Genomic DNA, 22018 nt, shown 5'->3' with positions numbered 1-22018 from the left:
AACGGATTCCTGGGAGGTGGGGGCAGAAGGATCAGAAGTTAAGGGTCAGTCTTGGCTAAGCAGCAAGTTCAAGGCCAACCTTGAACCTCGTGAACCTGTCTGAAAAAGTGTATTGTTATTCTCCAATATGAAAACTATTTCAACTTTTAAAAGGGAGGTGTTTGGTTTCCCACTTCTTCAAAGTATTTCAGCCCAATGTCAGCACTGCTAAATTGTATTTTAAATGTCCCCTAAAATGCTAATAATAGCATATTTCTATGGTTCTGTGAAGTTCACAAAGTGCTTGAGAAATTGGTCTTTGCAGATATCTATACTACAGTGAATATAGATTTTCTCCAAATTTAACATTAGGGAAAACTGAGGCTCAGTGTGCTTATGTGACCTGTTCAAAGACAGAGCATGATGGAGCTAGAGAGGTTGTCCAGTGGTCTTGAGAAGACCCAGGTTTCATTCCCAGAAACCATCTGGTGGTTCACACCCAGTTGTAACTTCAGCTCCAGGGAACTGATACTCTCTTCTGGCCTCTACAACCATGTGGTTCACGGACATACACATAAATAAAATTAATTTAAAAATTAAAGATGGTGACTGATGAGCAGCTAACTATGAAGTTCAGCACAGGTCTTCAGGCTGCATCTGTCTCATCCAACTGAGCACCTAGGTGGGTCTGATACGCAGAGAAGTTTATGCACACAAAAGTTCCTAGGATTCATCTACTTTTCATTCATGAAGTGTATGTTCCCTAAACCCACACTCTCTGTTTCTGGTTTCCTACAGGCATCATGACTGAAATTTCTCATTATTCCAGCTTTCAGAACAGATACTAAAGCTGAATAGGATAAATAGCATTCATAGATAAAATGACTTGTCAAGCAGTATTTTAACAACCCATCCAGATTCACTGTTATTTAAAAAATGAGTTGTAAGACATGTAAGTGGTAAGAATGTTTCCACACAGTTCTGAAGGATGTACATAGAGTTACATTCTGATTACAAATGACAGGAAACAGCCAAACTGGCTCTCTAGTGATTACCCTCTTCATTGTCTGTTTTTGTTTGCTTGTTTGTTTGTTTGATTGATTGATCAAATAGTTTTTGGGTTTTTTTAAGAGGCTCTGTATCTCTGTATCTCTGTATCCTCTCTCTCTGTCTCTCTGTCTCTCTCTGTCTCTCTCTGTCTCTCTCTCTCTCTCTCTCTCTCTCTCTCTCCATACACACAGGCTCTTACTGAATATATGCACACACACACACACACACACACACACACATATAGTCTGCCTTTTAACTGGTGGTCTTCTTGCTTCTGCCTCTCAAGTGTTGAGATTAAGGTTGTATAACACCACACCCAATACCGTGATTTGTTTTGCTTTGTCTTATACCTTTGCTTTCAATTATGGGGATCAGACAAGCGTCCTGTACCTAAGCTTGTACTATCATGCTCTACTGATGAGCACTCAGACTTCAGCCCTCTCAACTAAGGCTCTGATTCACTCGTCTGATTTCAAAGAACTTACCTATTTGGACTTTTCCCTGACCCAATACACACAGAGATGTTGGTAACTGCTGCCCTCTCCATTATAAGCCCCTTTCTAGAGAGGCCCATTGGACTTGCAAACTTTATATGCCCCAGTACAGGGGAATACCAGGGCCAAAAAGGGGGAGTGGGTGGGCAGGGGAGTGGGGGTGGGTGGATATGGGGGACTTTTGGTATAGCATTGGAAATGTAAATGAGTTAAATACCTAATAAAAATGGAAAAAAAAAGTAATAACATAAAAAAAAAATAAGCCCCTTTCTATTTTAAAAACGGCAGAAAATGAGCTAAAGTAGCAAAAGTCTGGTCACCTGTAAAATCAAACTTTGATCAAAGCCTAGGGAATCCCAGGAGCCAATCCTCACTTCTACCCAGAGGGCCACTGCTTGGCATAAACCAGGATGCTGCAAGCCCTGTGCCCATCACTCGTGACTATTAAACCTCTACTCTGCATTGCTTGTACTCTCTGACTTCAAAAATCACCTCTCAGGCTCTGGAGCACGTGGAGAACACGTGCCTAAAGTGTGCAAGAACTTGAGTCCAGTCCCAAAACTTGTCAAAATGAACACATTGGCAGTTTAGGGGGAAACCTGCATTTCACTGGGAATAGCTTTCTATTAATAAGATGTGACAGCTTTAAAAATGGAAAGTTCCCAAATCTCTGTCAGCTCCTTGGTGACCTCCAAGCATTCTGGGAAAACTAAGATGCATCTATAACTCAGGATAATACTCCAAGGATACTCTCCCCTCTTCTGAATCCTAAAGTAAATTGTCAGATCTTAAAGAAAAAACACTCCCAGTGAGCCAACTCAGGTTTGTCTAGTTTGTGTTGTTGTTGTTATTGTTGTTGTTGTTGTTGTTGTTGTTGTTGCTGCTGCTGCTGCTGTTGCTGTTGCTTTGGTTTGGGGGCTTGGGGGTGGGGTGGGGAGGTGGGAGTTGTTTTATTTTATTTTGTTTCTTTTTTTAACCAAGTCACACAGCCTCAGCCTGCAGGGCATGTCATCAGTAATTCCAGAAGAGGGCAGCAGCAGACAGCACTGCAGAGAGGAAGCCACTAAAACAGGGAAGAAAAAAGTGAAGGGCTCAGTAGTAGTAGAAGCATGCCTCTCAGTATCACATGCTTTGGCTGTTGTATTTATGTGGACCTCAAGTGCATATTGGCGCCTTTCTGGCTGACCTCACTGACAAACTCTACCCTGTCTGCTGTTGCCAGGTGAAAGAACTAATCCAAATCACCAGAGTAGAGATCTAGCAGTGTCTCCTGTCATTGTTTTGTGGTGAGGGCATCATGGAGGATTTTTTTTGTGGGTAGGATCAGCCACAGGTTGGAATGGCCTGGTACTATATGTGGAGAGACACTGTAAATCATGGAGAAGGGTGTCATGGATTAAACATATGTCCCCCATGTGTCAGACTCATTTAACAAATGCCTATTGCTTGTGAAACTGTAAATAGAACAAAAGTACTCCTTCAAAGGACTGGTCACCTACAGGGAAGTCCTCTTTGAGCTGAATGATGGAGCCAGATGCACAGGGACTACTTAGTTACGCACACCAATAGAGTGATTGCTGTATGGGCCTCTCACATGATGTGGGTACCTCAGTAACTACCCAGTAACAAGCTGATGCACAGGGATGAGGGGAGAGGAGGAGGAAGGGAGCACAACACAGACGAGAACTTTGAGGTTGGAAGATGACAGTTTACTGGACCTGGCCAGGAACCCAGCTTCTATGACCACTCCCATTTGCACTCCGACATCCATTGTAGGAGAAGGGGAAGTCTTGGGTGCTCTGCTTGTTATAAGAAACTAGATGGTGTTCTCTTATCAAAGTTCTCCTTCTGGTCTAGCCTGTGAGACAGTGCATTCTTCAGAATCCCAAACTGGGCAGGAAAATTCTCATGAGAAACCAACAGAGGGCAGCAGCAGACAAACCAGCCACGTGAATGCGCTCTTGCCTCTTACTCTGAACCTTCAGGACGCGGGACAGCGAAACCTATTGTAGAGCCTGAAAGCACCAGTTTCTCGTACTTGCCCTTAAAAAGAGACCAGTCTCACTGTGGAGGAGACTACAGCTGTCCCTGGCTGGGTTCAAAGTCTTAGAATTGTCTCTTTCAATAAAGGAAAGTAAGGGGTGAAGGATGTGGCAGTCCTTCACCGAGGCATTTGACATACGTGGATGACGGTAAATGTGCCTGTGAGCTTGGCTGGAAGCTGGGGGTAGGCCTGTTTTGCTACAGGCTCCTTGCCAATAGGCCAGATGTAGAAAAGGGAAGCATCGTCGCCAGTTCTGCATACACAGTGACAACAGGGTCCTGAAGGCAGGCCTGCAGCTTGGAGCACCACCCTGCACTGCCATGGAATGCCAATATCAGTAAAGTGAGGGCTGCCATGTAGGGCACCAGTGACAACGGCCATGCCATCGGGGCTTGGGGCTGCCTGGCTATGACTGGCACCTAGCAGTCGAGTGCTCATTGCTTGTGACAGCATGTCACTGTGGCACTTGTCTAAGATGGAGGGGGGACTCTACCAAGTCACTGCAAGTGCCCCCTCAATAGCAGCAAGTAGCCAGAAAACAAAACGAGAAGCTCAACACTGACAAAAGCAGCGCTTGTTGTATGTGAATGCAAGGTTGGGGGGGGGCATAGCTTTGTGTGAATTCAAGTGTATGAGAGGAGACCATATCTTTGTGTGAGTTCAAGTACAGCTTGTTATATGTGAATGTGGGGGGGGGGGATATAGCTTTGTGTGAGTTCAAGTGCATAAATGCCACAGAGCAGGTTAAAACCCAACCTTGGGCGTCAGTCTTTGATTACCACCATGTTTGGAGGCAGGATCTTTTGTTGCTCTTCACTGTGTATGGAAGTTTGGCCAGCCTGTGGGCTTCTGGGCATCTCCCATCTCTGCTTCTCTTCTCTCCATGGGGCATGGTGATTGCAGATTTGCACTACCCATTTTGGCTTTATGTGAGTTCTAGGGAAGTGAACACGGGTCCTCGTGCTTGCTTAGTGTCTTACCCACCAAGTCATCTTCCAAGCCTTTTAAACAACTGCAAAGAAAAGAATTTTTGTTCTCTAACTGCTGGCCAAGATTATATTGGGTAACACGTGTAGAACTGTTGCCATTCAGTCAGCCTTGTATCACAAAAGTGTGGCAATGTGTGTGTTTAACCCAGTTGGTGTTAAGAACAGCAATGTGGGCTGAGCTAGTGCACAGTGTAACCCCAGAACCCACAATATTGGGGAGGAGAATCAGAAAATCAAGGCCAACCTGAGACATAAGGAGACCTGTCTCAAAATAGTAGATAGGAGGCTGGAGAGACAGCCCAGAAACCACATCAAAAGGGACTTGCTGGCCAGCCAGCGCAGCTGTGATTTACAGGCTGATGAGAAGCACTGTCTCAAACAACAGGGTGGATGAACGTCACCTGAAACTAACCTCTAGCCTTCAAACACAGGTTCACATTCATGTAAATATACCCTCACCTCTGCCACATGCACAGGTTTACATGGGCACCCACATGAAATGCATACACTAGACAAAAATACAAGTCAAACAACCATAAAGATAGAAACAGCTGACTGTTCCTAATCACCTACTAACTGACAGGGACAAATTCTTACTTCCATTCTGCACATGAACCCACTCTAACCTCATGGGCCACTGTCAGATACTATATCCAGTGTGAATGAGACCATGGAGCAACTGGGGCTTCAGTTAAATGTAGATGGTTTCCAAGGGGGCATGAGTCTTGGTGGGACAGTCTCACAGTCTGATTTTCTGTCCTGCAGGTCAGCCAGTACACTTTTGCCATGTGCAGCTATCGAGAAAAGAAGGCAGAGCCTCAGGAACTCCTACAGCTGGACGGCTACACCGTGGATTACACCGACCCTCAGCCAGGTACCCACCTCTGCCTTGGCCACGCACTGACAAAAGACAAGCTCGTGTTAGCAAGATGGTTTATGCTAGGCAATAACCTGTTACACCAGAGAGTCTCTGGTTCAAAGCCAAAAAGAAAACACATACTTTGTCATTTATGCACCTGGGACATCAATGATGTACTCTACAATACGCTGCTGAGGATATCCATAAGAAAGAATATATACTTGTATACCTACCAGGGAACTGCATTTGTATGGGACTATGGTGTGTGTGTGTGTGTGTGTGTGTGTGTGTGTGTGTGTGTGTGTGTGTGTATACATATGGAGTTGCATGTGGAGACCACAAGTTGGAATCAGGTGTATTCCATTGCTCTCATAATTGAACCAGGAGCTCAGTGATTGGCTAGGCTGGAGTGATGACTATCAAATGCCAAAGTCTCTGCCCCCTCCAGCAGTAGACTGACAGGTATAAGCCCGACTGTTATATGGGTGCTGGAAATGAGACCCTCGCTCTTTCGTGGTAAGCACTTTACCAGCAGAGGCAACTCTTCAGCCTCTAAGCCATGACTTCAGCCTCAGTGTGTGTCATTGTTTTGGTGTCCAAGAGAAGCTGCCTCCCAGCACGCTTGTCCCCTAGACAGAGTCCAAAACTACACAAGGTTAGCTGGTGGAACTAGAGAAAGAAACTTGTGCTACCCTATCCACTGTATTCCTTACAAGATGCCTCTCTCTGAATTGAAACGTTGATGCGCCTGGGCTTAAGTAGCGAAGAGCGCCTTGCAAGTGGTGGTATTTCTTGTAAGTTCTACATTGCATACATTCTACATCCTGCCCCCTCACACCTCTCCCCATACCCATTTTATTTTTTCCCCAGAAAACTGAATAGAAATCAGTTTCAAAGAACCTTCAGAATGGGTGGGGGGTGCGAAATCATTTCAGCATATTAATGAACAACGAGCACCAGCAGCCCTCTCCCGGAGTTCATTTTTATGCCAAATCTGCACTAGGCTTTTCCAACCACACTGCATCATTTGGCCCAAAACCTTTTTTTCAACTCCCATATTGCTCTTCCACGTGCAACAAAATACACAGGAGGGAGGGGGGAAGCAGAATTTGAGAGAAGATGGGGCATTATAGGGTATTAACCCAAAAAGGTACGACAAAGAAGACCTGGTCCCTGCCTTCCTAGGGTCATCTGTCCTCCCTAAATCCTGGCCCTGAGGGGATTCAAGCAAGTCAGACTCTTTCCAATTTCTGTTTGTAACTACATCCTGCCAGAGTACCCACTGTACGGCACTGAGTTCGTGAGATCTGAATTCAAATTTTGCCCAGAAGTTTTCCTAATGAACAGGAAGGAGTTCAAAATGAACATTCTATGCAACATGTCAGAATGACAGGATTCTGCACTAAAAGCCAGCAATTGGGACACTGTGAGGTGGTTTGTATTTCTCTCAAGTTTCTTTTTTCTCACTTAGGGTTTCTTTTTACAAAGGAAAACAGTTGTACCTAAGATGTATATCTTAGAGACAGAGGCCAGAAGATCAATATGACAAAATAAACCAAGGCCATTCTATACCTGGGATTCCTGCTGAGCCAATGCCCTCTCCCTCTTTTGTATGCCCACCAATGCTATTGTATGTCAGGAACTCCTGCCAAGTCAGTGCCAACTCTCTCTCTTCTGTGTGATTACACTGGACCCTTGTCACAATCCCACAAGCAAGCGGGATCAGAAATGTCATTCTGTTTTTTCAAATTAAGAAACAGATTGGAGAGGTCTCAGGCTATCTGTCAATGGAATAAGACCCTGGGACCAACCCATGTCACCCTCTTGCACTTGTCACTGAACAATCACAGCAAAGCTACCCATGGACTTTACAGATTAAATCAGGGTTTCCATGGCAGGAAGATGGAGGCAGGGAGTTCTATTCCACATACAGGAATAACACCTGAATATTCTCATTTTAAAGTTTATGCTTATTTTCACCTTCTGTTTATGAGTGATTTGCCTGCATGTATGTTAAGTATAGCACATGCTGTAGTACTCACAGAGGTAAGAAGAGGGTTTCAGATCCCCTGGAACTAGGGTTAGATGTGGTTGTGATTTGCTGTGCTGAGCACTTAGTGCTGAGAACTGAACCTAGGTCCTCTACAAGAGCATCAAGAGCTTTTAACCACCGAGCCAGTGTTCCGTCTCTGCATTTATATTCTTAAAGCTTGATTTATTATTTCCACGTTGATCTGATGAGATTTAATTTCTTCCTGAGAATTGTAAATAAAAAGTTAATTGACTGTGGTCTTGAAGGTAACAAGCAGTTGCTTCTCTCTGACTTTTCCTGTCCCATTTATTTCCCAAGTGACTTTTAATTGAAAATGGATATTTAATATTTTCTATTGTCCTAACTCAGATTCTTTTTTCTTTCTTGTGATCTTGGAGATGGACACTAGGGTCTTATATGGCAAACATTCAGCCACTGAGTTAATGCCCCAGCCTCTAAGCTCTGCATTTGATTGTTAAAAATTTCTGGTTCTTACTAAGGAGCCAGAAAGAGGTGGGGGCAAAATTTTCATACTCTCCTAAGCATTGGGTGGAGCGCCTGTATACTATGCACTTGCCCAACTTTATCTATGGAGGTGTAAACAAATTAATAACAACATAGTCATGTCTTCAGAGATCAGGGGATGCTCTTGGACAGTGAGTCTATTAGTCAAAAAAGACAAAAGAGTCTGTCTTCACTGTCCTCCTCTTAATCTTATGCAGGCTTTATAAAGTTGGTGGGCTCAGCACCATCATAGCCTATTTTTTTTTTTTTTTTTTTTTTTTTTTACCTTAAGGAAAGGTGTAACTGGATGCAAGGCTTAAGGCAGTGGGGAGTACCTCTCACGTGAGACTGTCCTTGGTGTCTACTGATTGCAGCAAGGTGGCACATCTCCAAGGTTTGTGTGAGCATAGGCACATGATCTGTTGACTCACTCTTCATCTTGTCTCCTTGATGCTCACTGAGGCATTCTTCAAAGCTCTTCCTCCACTTCTAAATTTTCCTTCTTTTTGTGTCATTCAAGTTAAGTGTGCACTATCCTTGCTAGAGCATCCATTTTATACAAGTTATGAGAAACCAACTTAAATATCTCCTCAGAATGAAAGCCACCAGAAATCTCTTCTTAAAGCTGTTTTGATGCTAAATCACTGGGTCCTCTTTGTAAAGAAGTAGCCAGGGCTGGAGAGATTGTCCTAACTTAAGGCCCTGCTGCTCTTGCAGAGGGACAGCACCCACATGAGTGGCTCACAACCAATTGTAACTCCAGCTGCAGGGAATTGATGGTCTCTTCTGGTCTTCACAGGCACACATATGCATATGACCACACAGGTGTGTTTGTGTGTGTGTGTGTGTGTGTGTGTGTGTGTGTGTGACTTAAAAATAAAAAGAAAGTATCTACTTATTGAGCCTAGTCCCTGACCATTATCAATGCAATATCTCCACAATATGTAGTCACTTGTAAAAGAGATACCTGGATTAACATGATGAGCTCAGGGTAGAAGTCTTCACACCATTGCAATGACGCCTAGCACTGCTCTGCTGCAAACAGACTCCTGACTGGCCTTGCTGGCAGCTTGGAGATGCTAATCAATCATTCCTGCACCTCTTGGCTCTCAACTAATGGGGAGATGACACACATATGACAAAGGTATGACCCTTATATCTAGCTAGAGAAATCCCACCTCATTGAAAATGCAGGCTTTGGAATATGTTGATAGATATGAGCTAACTTGGCCTTGTTTTAAAAGCTGACCTTGAGAGCTACATTCGGAAAAAAACTGAGACCATTTTTTCAACAAATATTTTTGAACACCTACTTTGTGCTGAGTTATGCTAGATACCAAAGAAATGGAAGAAGTTAAGTCAGATAAAACCTTGGTCCATATAATGCAAAGTCCACTAGGAAGCTTAGTAGAAGTTAATAAGAACAATAGATGACTAGAGAGATGGCTTAGCAATTAAGAGCACTTCCTGTACATGCAGAGAACCAGAGTTTGGTTCCCAGAACACACATTGGTCAGCATACCACCTGCAACTCCAGATTTGGGGGATCGGACATCTTCTGTTTTCCAGTCTGCATGAGCGTGTGTGTGTGTGTGTGTGTGTGTGTGTGTGTGTGTGTAAAGTAAGTCTTCCAAAGTTAAATGAGAAAAATTAGTTGTTTTTATATATAGGATTTGAAAATCAGATTTGCTAGGGGCATGTAGCTAATGCAGGGTGAAACTTGGGGCAAAACACACACACACACACACACACACACACACACACACTCACACAAATAAAAACAAAATAAAATTTGTGTTAAAAGACTAATATAAAAAAATAGTCATGGTAAGAGAGATTATCAGAGATAATTATCAGAGATAAAAGTCAAAGAAGGCCTTATAAGAATGTAACTTCTAATTAAAGATAAGTAGAGGAGGGTCATATCTCTCTGCAAGAGCTGCAAGGAGCCTCTGTGAATTATGCAGATATAAAGTGTACACACTAGAGAAGAAAGGAGAGACTGAAGGTGGCAGAGAGTCAATTGATGTGGATTGCAAACCTTGACAGAACCTGGGGTCTCGTTTCAATAGGATGGGGCCTCGGTAAGCTAAGCAGAAAAACAGCATGACCTGTTAGATTAGGCATTGGCTGGGTTCAGTACAGAGAACTGTCACAAGAACACAAGAGTAGATGTTCTTGGTTGAGATAGGAGATTGCACAAGTTAATTATAGCCAGATTCAGGAGCCAGAACCAGTGGCAGAAGAAGGGTCCCTGCTCTGGTAACCCATGGCACCAACACCCATAGGAGAAATTCATGAAAGATTCTAAACTAGTCCCAAGATTGCATGTGACACTTTCTAGCTGGATGGGTTCAGCTCTCCTAAGGTGGCAAGAGGTTGAGACAAAACCCAGGATGTCAACATTGGGTTTGACATGTTTGAGATATCCATCCAAGTGCACAAGTCCCAAGAACCCCCCTAGTTTAGGTGTGGAGTGGAAGGAGGGACTCCAATGTGCTGAGGAAAATGGAAAGTACCTCTCAGCACATTCTTAACACATAAAAGTTAACACCAGGAACTATAAATACAGGAGTGTAAGACAGAACCCCAGGAGCTTCCACATTTAAAAGGTCAGGAGGAGGAAGAGGAGAAGTAGACAGTAAACTAAACAGAGTAGCCACCACGTGCTGAGAGGTTAGTGGGCCATAAGGTTTCCTGAAAGAGAAAATTTCAGCCAGAAAAGAGTGAGGATTGCTGCTGATCGTGTGATACAGTGAGCAGAGTTAGGATTTCACGTTGAACATTGGATGCGGCAAGGTTAATAACATTGATGGCTTTGACAACAAAGATTTTAGGCAGGCAGCAGCTGGATTAGAGGCTTGATGGTCAAACGGAGAGAGCTCCTTGCTGCTCAAAGATGATTCTCTGACCTATAGTATCAGCATCTTCAGAGAATTTGTTGGAAGCTCTGGATCTCAGGCCTCAGGGCAGACTTGTGGGGTCAGAGACTGCACTTGATCAAATGCCTAGGTGTGCTGCCTATGCAGAAGCAATGGAGAAGCCTCAGTAGCTATGTTCTTTTCACTGGAAAGAGAAGACGCACAGAAGAGCAGCTGAAGGGAGAAGGGGCCAAGAGAAGTGTTTTTTTGTGACAGTGGTGGTGATGGTTGTGATGGTGGTGGTGATGCTGCTGGTGATAGTACTGGTGATAGTACTGGTGATAATACTGGTGATAGTACTGGTGATAATGGTGGTGCTGGTGGTGATAATGATGATTTACGAAAGAACTGTGTTTATAAGTAGATGTTTAATGTAACTTTTGGCATATTGTCACCAGCAAGACAAAGAAAGAGATATGAGCCAGCCTTAAAATGTTTCTTAAATACCGGGTCCTACTCAGTGGCCAGCTAGTTTACAGCCACCTCATCCAGAAGTCATAAATTGCTCCTCCCCATTCTGGCCCAAGGAAAAGCAGTGGGAATTGCTTTCTAGGGAGTGCTCCCTGGAGATGACCTCACAGCTCAGCTTAGATGGTGGGCTTTATTTTCTTGCAGGTTTGGAGGGTGGCCGAGCCTTCTTCAATGCAGTCAAAGAAGGAGACACGGTGATATTTGCAAGTGATGATGAACAAGATCGAATTTTGTGGGTCCAAGCTATGTACAGGGCCACTGGCCAGTCGCACAAACCTGTTCCCCCTACCCAGGTGCAGAAGCTCAACGCCAAGGGCGGAAATGTGCCTCAGCTGGATGCCCCCATCTCACAATTTTGTAAGTACATATGCCATTTCTTTCTTTCTTTCTTTCCTTCTTGCTTTCTTTTAAATAGTTCTGTAAAGTAAGTCTTCCAAAGTTGAATGAGAAAAATTAGTTAATTTTATATATAGGATTTGAAAATCAGATTTGCTAGGGGCATGTAGCTAATGCAGGGTGAAACTTGGGGCAAAATCTTAGATGAACGTAATTTTAAAGTGCAATACTTGAGATTCTCTACCAAGGACTAAACAAAGGAATGTATATTTTATATCTATGTCTATCTTTTGATTTTGCTGAGAGTTTGGAATTCGCAGCCAAATGCATATTTGTTTGAGTCCCTGAAATATAGTAGATTCCGTATATCGGTGCTCCGTCTCCTCCTATTAAAAGGAATTTAAAAATAGGGATGATTTGAAATAAACTTAAATCTGCAATTTAGAACCATTTAAAAATAAATGATGACATTATCACATGCAGTGGGAAAAAAACCCCATGATACCTAAAATCACATTTTGAGCAGAGATATCAGAGACCTGAAAGCAGCCCCAGTTCATCTGCAGTTTCCCTCTGCCTCTGTGTCTCCGTACTCTTTGTATTGCCACTTTTTGCCCCAGATCTCCCAATACTTCCAAAATTCAGGATACAGTGAAAGCCAAAGCTATATTTTTTATTTTTAGAAAAGAAAAAAAAAAGTAAGAGATCTGCAGATTCATTGTTTACTCTGCACAGAGACCTTCAGCTTTGTCTACAGATAACTAAAGTGTGTATCCATCCACGGAACTGTCATGGTGGTCTCTTATTTTAGTAGGAGGTTCCCTCTTTCAGCATAGGTTACTGAGCACTTGTCTAGCAAGGAGACATTAATGAGGAAGTCACACGAGACTCTCTTGCTCTTATGGCTTCTCCGTCCAAGTGAACATTCAGGTTACCCCCAAATCAGCCTCCCCCAATGCCAACCACTTCACACACTGACAAATAGAACAAATGTAACAAGCTGGCATTAGATCAAGAGGGTATTAGGCACATAGACAGGCAAGGAAGGCTTCTCAGACCTTAAGTCCAAATGCTAGGGCTATGACTCCCAGATCTAGAAGGCATGGATATGAGAGCAGAGGTCTCTGCAAGAACAGAGAGTCCAAAGCAGAGGCTGCACTTCCCTGGGACGCTTGCTCATGGCTCCACTGTTGCTCTAGAGCCAAACCCGAGTGTATATGTAGTGATTTTACAGCTATAGAAACTATAGAGGGAAATTACGTTTTCAATGAGTCCCATTACTGTGTATATTTCCATCTGGCAAAGGTATGGTTTTGGGGGGGAAGGAAAACCCCCAGTTCCATACCAATGATTTCTTAAAGGAAGATGTGTTCTTTGGTTGAACCTGACATACAACTCCATACAGTAGCCTTCCACACAGAAAACTATGAAAGAAGACAAAATACATGAGGCTGGAACTAGAGTAGAGTGGACAGCCCTGCAGTGACTACCCTTGACTGACATAGGATATCCAATATTTATTTAATTTCTAAATAAAGAGCATCTGTGTGACAGGTCCCCTGCCCCCCTCACTTCCTGATAGCCTATAGTTAGCACATCTGGAAAAGGCATTACCCACCATACCCTCCTGCATTCTCTTTGATGAGAAAAATCCTAATTATAATCACCATTCAAATCAACTTCATGAAAGACCTATTTCAACTGATATTTGGAAAATTCTCTTCTTTCCAAATGGTCTCCTATTCTCCCAAGATCATTCCACTTTGCATCTCGTGTCTCTTCTGCCATCCACCCACAGTAAGAAATGGCTGCTTGACTTGTGCTTGGCCCTACATTTCTTCACTAATAGAGGAAAGAGAAAGGACAAATAGGGGTAAAAGTGAGTAGAGAAATGGTGGGAGTGTCCCTCAGTGATAGAGCATGTACTTGAAGCATGTCCTCGGATTCTAGCATCACCCCCACAAAGGAACTTCTAAGACCCATGATAGAAGCTGTTGAAGAGGGATAGCCTTTCATGGAAATACATGAAGGCCACAGGTAGACAGGATTTATTTCATTCAACGGAACGCTCTGTGAGTCAGACATGTAACAACGCTATTTGAAACATCTTAGATGGGTCGTGCAGCAAAATCCTAGAAGGTAGAATTGGAGGATAAGGTCATCCTTGTAGATTATACAAGCTATGTTGATTATATCACAAAGCAAATGTGATAGCATGTGCTATAAAATTATCAGAACCTCGGGTTGTTCACCTTCTCTAGTGACCCCTTAAACTCTGCATGGAAGGGAAGGACCTTCAGAGAATGTGAGGTGCCTTCATAGCTACCTGGTTCTCAAAAAATAAGGCTGCCACATCCAGCCATTCCAATTACCCACTACAAGAGGCTCCTTTCTCACAGACAATAATATGAATGGCGCTCATTTGATTGTGCAGTGCCCAGTCTTCACAGATGTACATCATGTCCCCATGACTAATGCAACCCAGTAATACTGATCTCCATGTTCCCACTGTTGCTTTGTTTCATCTGAAGCAGACGACCCCCCCACGGTGCTTTAGACTGTTTATTGCAACCACAGTACCACCAGGATACTTCTGTTCCCCAAACTTAGAAACCAGCAGAGGATGCCAGTGAAGACGTAAACAGCTCCTTCAGACCCTGAACATTTATGGTTAAGGATAAAGAAACCCACAGAAAGACCAGAAAAGGAAACCAGGGTTCTGCACTCAGTGGTATAACAAGGCAATTATGTCTGGCAAGCACACAGAAAAATATGGCTTTAAGTGGGGCTCATGGGTCTTACTGGAACGTGCTATAGCTCTGTCACAGTCACAGCTGCCTATACTGCCTTAAACCAACCCTGTCGAACAGGTCAAACACTCGATATAGGAAACCTGCCCTTATTTGCCTGAGGCTTCCTTACTTGTAGAAAGCAAGCCCAATACCCCAGAAACCCCTCTGTACAGGGCAAACTGAACTACGGTTGTCACTGAGGGCAACAAAGCAGGGGAAAGGAAGGATCAGTCCCAGTGAAGTTCTAAATAGCAAACTTTGGTCATCCACTTCTCATCACAAGAACTAATGAAAGCACAGATTTTCTAGCTAGAAGCAAAAAGGGAAAGGAAGAAAAGGTTTTAAAAGGAGAGAAAGAAAAAGAAAATCAAGTATTGCATTTTAAAAAGGTTTCCTTAAGTTCCAAAAGGTCAGGGTCATTGCTACATACTCGACTGTGCACACACCTAATTAAATCTTGGTTCTGAGTATTTGTTCAAAGCACTTACCATTCTTGCCAGGGGATGGTCTCAATGACTTTTCCATGACTTCACTTGGTAATTGCTGCATTAGTTTGTACACAGATGACAGAAGCTGCATAGAAAAGGAAGCCACATAGGAATGTTTTGGGGACGGAGGGAAAAAAAAAATAAGAAACACTCCAATCTTGTCCTGTCGCTGTCGGTTCTGAGGCATCCTGGGAACTGGACATTCTGCAGGTTGGGAGAGCTGAGGGTATCTGTGATTGGGATGTTTCCAAATTCAGTTTAACTGACTTTTGGGGGAAGTTGGCATTTTTTTTCAATGTCAAAAGTTCAATTTCAAAATGAAAAGACATGTCTAAGGAAGAATGGAGTGGAGTATTTATGTGGAATTGGAAAAAAAACTGGGAAAATAGATCCTGCTATTCATTTGTTTGTGACTGAAGAGGTCTGGGGAGGGTTCCATCAGCCTTGCAAACCTTTTGTTCTTCTCTGGTTTTTATTTGTATGTGTGCTGTTGATTTAATTTTTCCATTTTAGTTATTTTTTTATAAGTTGGTACCTAGTTCCACAATTTTTGAACAAATACTTGTAATTCTCCATTTTCTAAGGCCAATATTGCACACTTTGAATATGTCCAAATTTGGAATTGAGTATTGCCACAGTTCACTGTGCAGAGTGGCTACTCACTGACATCTTATCCCTGTCTGTGAGTATTAGAGAAATCCTACAGAGAAATAATATAGTGCTCATTTTGTGTGGGGTGGGAAAAGAAGGTATGTTAAGCTTTGCCATTTGGTCAACGATTGCTGCATATAGTGCTTGCATTTACTTGTTTTATTGTCTATTTCTCAACTAACAACTGTTAACTACCTCATGCACCCCAGAGTTGGATGTTGCTGAGAACTGCTCTATTTTTATCACTACTGAGATAATCTTCAACAGTTAGAGGGATTTTGACGACTGCTGGTTTGGGGGAGGTTGATTTTTGTTGTTGTTGTTGTCGTTTTGTTTCATTTTAAGTTTTCTCGTTCAATCTTTGCTCAAACCCAAGAACTGTAGCTGCTAGGTTAGAACTCCTGTCTGCTTTCCTGAGCCTTGTTGCTAGTCTTTATGTTATTCTGGTTTGTTCCTTCTTACCCTGCTAACTTCTAGCTGGACTGAAGGGTAAGTGCTCCCCCATAGCTAGCACAGCTCAGATAATCTGACTCGATTATCTGACACCTGCGATGTGCTTCCTCTCTCCTTTTCAACCTCCCTCATGTCTAGACTTTGTAGTACAACTCTCGTGTTCTTTCCCTGGCCTTAGGTTTGAAACGTAAGCTTCCATACTGAAGCTAGGATGCATGTCATGTGTGCATAATTGCCTCCTCTTCTTGGCTTTCATATTGGCATCAAATGAACTTTTGAGTAAAGCCAACCAGGAACTTCTGATGTTTTTCATTCCAAGAATATTGATTAATATCACAACGCAATGGCCAGCAATGCCACTGTCTCATGGAATCCACAGTTAACTGACTGCTCGATGCCTGAAAACAGATCATTTTGCACTTTGACACAATGATGTGTTGTTGTTGTTGTTGTTGGTCCCCTGCCCCATTCAAAAGATAGAATGGTCAGCTCCGAATGGTGTAACCATGGATACGATACAGTAGCAGATAGAAAGATGAGGTAGGAAATCCACTGATCTCAACTGAGCAATATTTGGAATCAAAAGCTACAATTAATAAATTATTTGAGCCTTAGAGAACGTATTCAACTTGGCTTACTGGTACATCCTCAAATAAAACCCATTGAGGATTGATTTTGAAAGCAGAGCTGTAAAACATAGTCCGTCCACAACAATGGCAAGCTAAAGACATGAATGAGTCCATATGCTCTATTCACAAAGGTTTTTGGTCCAGGATCTCACAGTGCCCAGGAGGGTTTTCAGCTCTCCGCCATTCTGTTCCTCCCCCAGGAACAATGACAACAATAACTTGGTCAACTTCATTTGTATTTCTATTAAATTTTCTAAATATAAACCCCTAAGAAACAGAAAATCAATACTTTAAAACTTTAGGAAAAGCTTTCTCTATTCTACTTTTAACCAAAGAGAGTTTACAATTTCCTTATTCATATAGGATCAAGCTGTCTACATGAAGTGTGTTGCAAGAAGACGTAACATTAGAGAGAGCTAGACAATTTGGTCAAGAGAGCAGGCAAATATGTATTTGAGTTATCTGAATGCTAATTTAGAAAACTGTAGGTCATACCATTCCTCCTGATCATTTAACAGTAGCCTTTTCTTACTTTTTTTTTGTTCGGTTGTTTTATTTTAATTTGCTTTTTCTCCCTTTCTTTCTCTTTTATTTTGCATACATGTACCCCTGGCTAGCAGACTGATGTTTTCCACCACTCCCAGAAGATTCTTAACTTTTCCTTCTTTTGAATATCTGATGAGGCATCTTAGCAGCTTCCTGTAGGGGAGAAGTTAGTGGGAACGTAGGACTTTGTTCTGCTTTGGTTTCGGAATGAGAAGACGGATGACTAGAGGGCTGACTGGTTCTGTTCTGAGTGAATTGACATGTATTTTCACATGCATTGCTGTCCTAGTAGATTTTCTAATAGTCATTTGCCTTATTTCTTACAGTTTTATTTTTGCTACATCTTCTATTGTCAACTTGCAATTGCTACATTGTAGGAATGCAATACCAAAGAATTATTCCAACAGCCATGTAATTTGTATGACCCCCCCCACCACACTATAAATCTTACTCTTATTGTTAAGACTAAATGGCTTTTAAAAGGACTCTATAGTAAGTGAGGTCCAAATATTTCAAAATATCATAATCCAATCTAAAGAAAATAAATTAAATGAAGATTCATTCTTATTGACTAATATTTAACAGATTGTTACCTAATCACTTGAGTATTATCATGTCAGTAAGATACATTATTAATTGGCTATAGAACATTTATTTCTGTTTATATAGGAAGAAATATAAAATTAATTAAAATTAAATAGTTATAAGAGGACAATTCATTGAAAATGTAGTAATTGCAATAGGGAAAATTACAAAACATTTGTTATTTTGGCTTTGGATTATTGACAAAACAATAATCTCTGTTGTAATATGATTTTTACTCAAAGCTACTGTCTTTCAAAGAACTAGAGGAAGTCAGCCCTGAAATAATGTCCATGTTTGCCCTTTTGGGCGTTTTGCCGTGGTGGTTTTCAAATGCCATGTGACCTTTGGCCTCCAAAGATGCCATCTTCTCCCAGCCATTCACAATGGAGTGCTTCTAGTCAGAGACACCAAGAAGTGAAGCCATTCCCAGGCAAGAGATCCACACTGTACCTCAGGGCAGCAGGCACGGGAGAGCCAGTCTTGTGCTGTGCACAGCTCAGGCAGGGCACAACATTCCCTTGTTCCCTGACTATAACAAGAAAGCACTTCTAGAAAGATGTGTAAACAGCCGGCTGCCACCAGTCATTGTCAGTTCTTGATGTCATGTCTTCTGATGAGGCTGACGACTGTCATTGTTCGTTACTGTCCAGAGCATACATTCACTCCAGTACTGTCAAGCAGATATGACATGCACATTTGCCATATAAGAAAGACACAAAGTCACCTTTTAATTTACAGTTTGAGTTCACAGATGACTTTCGAGTTACATTAGCTATTCACTTGCCTCCAGCGCCTATCCAGAGCAACAAGCATCCGGTGTGTGCTCCAAATTTCAGAAATAAAACAGCTACTGCTGCTTTGTCGCAGAATGAGACACGGAGATAAAAGAGCCCTCTTAGACAATTTATTAGTAGGCTATCAGAATTATGTTTAGCAGCATAATTCTTTCTCATTTTCACATAAAGTTCCAAAGCATAACATTACAAAATAAAGATATTTTTTTTACCTTTTTTTAATCCCGAAGCTGTTGTGATAATAGTGGGGGGAGAAATTAAAAATTAGAAATTTAAAAACTACTTTATCCATTCAAGCAAAGTATATGTATTTGGTATACACTCTAAATGTACCTAAAATATAGTTTTCTAAAAGAAGATCATATAATATGCTTTCTAATAATAGAAGGTATTATGAAAAACTATTACATAATTTTCTAGTCATATCAGCTAAAAAAAAAAAAAGACATTAGCAACCTTGAACTGCTCCCAGACATCATAACCACCTAAGGAGCGACATAAATGTCAGGTAGTCTCCTGGGCACTAGTCACATGAATTTCAATAAAAGAGATTAAATGAGGATATAAAGTCCATAAAATGATAGCACTGTAGAAAACAGTATTTTTTTTAATTTCCTTAAATGTCAAACCACAGTTGTTTCCAGCCACGCTCAGGTAAAGTTTTGATGACGATTCATCTGATGAGTATATATCCGCTTATTGTAAGCGTGGATTCCGTCACCTTGTCTCTGTGTATGAGCACCAATGATAGGATTTAAGATTCTTAACATGGTAGAAATGCCATTCTTAACTTTATTCATTAAAGTATACCTTGAAGTCCATTTCTATCCCATACCACAAAGGACTTTAGACACCCTTACACAATTAAACCTCACAGGTCAGACGACCAAGCATCATTTGAAAGGTGTGGATTCCACCCTAGCCATATAGCCTACATAACCCACTTTCAGTATACTACAAACCCTCACAGACTAATGAACACTTGGAGAGAACTTCCTGAAGCCAAGTCTGGGTTGAAGTTAATACTCAAAGTCTACTAAATCCGAGATATCTTTAAATTATTTCACATTAATAATCACAGCAACAAAGGTGGTTAAAATGTATCAACCAAAGCAAGCAGCATTCAAAACAGCACTGGGATTTCACAAAGCTTCATTGTCCTCTTGATGCTATTTTGCTCAACCTAACATTGGAATTCATTTTCATTCTCTGACACACGCAGGGGAAGTGACCCCAGTGTCCTGAGTTCAGGAAGCGACTCTCTAGAACTTTCACTCTGAGCTGTTTTCCTCTGGTGATGTCGACATTGGAGTTCTCGCTTTCTTTAATCTACCAGTTCTCATTGTTTGCACAAAGGGAAAGGGAGTTGTTTCTCGTGCTCAGCGCTGTAAGAGACCAGACTGGGCCAGTGTAAGAATGATTACATGGTGTTGCTTGGGAAGCACCCACAAGTTCTTTGAAACAGAATTGACAACAGCTGGACCACTGCAGTGTTTTATTTTAAAATAGACAACATATGTAATGCATATGGTCCTAGACATGTATGGAGACACAAGCAGACAATCTGAATGGTATCCAAAGACACCTGCAACTAGAATTCTGTCTCCTTCTATAAGATTTTTCCCTAAGAACACATGTTCCCACTTTTGGATTTGTGAGATGCCATCTGAATCCCCATGTGTGTGTCTCCTTAATAAAGCTCATGGGGACCTGCCTAGGATGGAGGTGTCAGAGTCATTCGTTCAGTTGATAGCCACCTGCTAAGAATCTGGTTCCTGCAGAGGCTAACAAGGAAATAGCAGATCAGGGAATGCTCTCAAGGAGCAGATTACCTGCTCAGAGATTCTGCTGTGTATATTCTGACACCAGAGAAATTAGAACATAGCCTTGAAAAGCCAGGCCAAGTATAGGAATTGGTTATGTAGGGACAGGGCAGAGTTATGAAGTGGAGAGACAGGGATGGGCTGATAGCTTCCTAAAATAATATAAGCAAGCAAGAAGATATGGCGCATTAGCTATAAATACAGAGGCATCTTTGGCTCACTTATGGCTTTGTAGGCATATGAAATCTGCCCATTTACTCCTAGACAACTACTGAGTGTTTATATGGCAGATGCCTTTCTGGCCAGTTATTACATCCAGTCAACAGTTCTATGACAGGGTCTGTAAATACTGAAGACAATGAATCAATGGAACTTTAAACATTTGGATATAATTCATACCACACAACTGGTATTCCAGTTAATATAAATTCTATTCTAGCACCCTGATGAACTCTCTGCTCTTCTAACTAACAGATAAACCAGAGCTCACTCTAAGAGTGTTCCTCAGATCAAAAACTAGCAGACACTGAGCCTGGGAGATGGCTCAGTGTATAGAGCTGATTGCTGCTAAGCCTAACAACCTTGGTTTGATCCCCAGAACCCACATGATAGAAGGAAAGACCCAAGAGTTGGCTTTTAAATTCAATATGCTGGCCATGGTAGGAATTTACACATGTGCACAGAGCACATGGATGAACTCACACAAGATACAATAAATTATTGAATAAATGTAATTTTAGAATAAATAGAAAACACTTCCTGAAAACATGGGTTTATTTACTTTGATGAAATAAACTTAATATTTTAACAAGTCTGTACCAAGTACTCTCTGTGTTCTGGGTTCTTTGCTGGATACTTGGAGTATAGCAGAAGACAGAAAAATCCTAGAATCCCTCCTTAAAACTCAGATGTTTTGAGTTGATACTTCAGGTTAGCACTCCCAGCTCATTTTTTTTTGTTTTGTTTTGTTTTTTCTTTTCATAGTATAAGCTTGGGGAAGCTTTTCAAACTAGTCCCAAGAATCAGGCGCCGTATACACATTCTTGAGTTATAAGAACAATTAACATAATGAGCTTACTTCTGAGTAGATGGTAATGCTATCTTTCTTATTAGAGCTCACTCCATTATGCACCATCCCTCATGGATAGGTAGACAAAGATTCGAAAGATCACTAAACTGTAGTCCAAGATAGCAGAAAAGAAACAGAAATGTCAACTCATCTGTCAAACATGGAAACTGAAGCTTAGAGATAAACAATCCCACCAGCACATGACTATTTAAAAATGGAGGCCAGATGCTGGGAGGATGGCGTAATCAGTAAAGTACTGGCCATGCAAGCATGAGAACCTGAGTTCAGATCCCCAGGACACACAGAGAAGCAAGTCACATCCAGTACCTTGAAGATAGTGATAGCAAGATTCCTGAGGCATGCTGGCTAGCCAGTCTTGGTGACTCAGTGAGCTTTGGCTTTAGTGAGAGACCTTGTCTATGTCTGGCTGTCTATGTCCAGGTCTCCCTAGAGGACCAAACTTTCTCTTCAGACCATTTTCTGAGTGGCCAGAAAAGCAAAACAGATCA

The 22018-nt window shown here is 41.9% G+C and overlaps 1 protein-coding gene across 38 annotated transcripts in view; it reads left to right on the top strand.

The window, feature by feature from the left end:
* The window catches only part of Cadps (Ca2+-dependent secretion activator), a 450780-nt gene that overhangs the window by 289437 nt on the left and 139325 nt on the right, over positions 1-22018 (top strand). For 29 of the 38 annotated variants that reach the window (XR_003950862.1, XR_003950860.1, XR_001781126.2 and 26 more), the window contains exons 10-12: positions 5322-5430; positions 11488-11700; positions 16088-16099. Coding sequence is in view for 32 of the 38 variants with exons in the window: in NM_001359919.1 (NP_001346848.1) it covers positions 5322-5430; positions 11488-11700; positions 16088-16099 (334 nt within the window). In the remaining 6 variants the exon portion in view is untranslated. The remainder of the gene's footprint in view (positions 1-5321; positions 5431-11487; positions 11701-16087; positions 16100-22018) is intronic. The other 9 variants (XM_006518048.3, NM_001359920.1, NM_001359921.1 and 6 more) reach the window with 1 other exon arrangement.

Source organism: Mus musculus, chromosome 14 (genome assembly GCF_000001635.26).
Source record: "Mus musculus strain C57BL/6J chromosome 14, GRCm38.p6 C57BL/6J".
Classification (NCBI taxonomy): domain Eukaryota; kingdom Metazoa; phylum Chordata; class Mammalia; order Rodentia; family Muridae; genus Mus; species Mus musculus.
The sequence above is the reverse complement of the archived record's forward strand: the minus strand, read 5'-3'. Positions and strand labels throughout refer to the sequence as shown.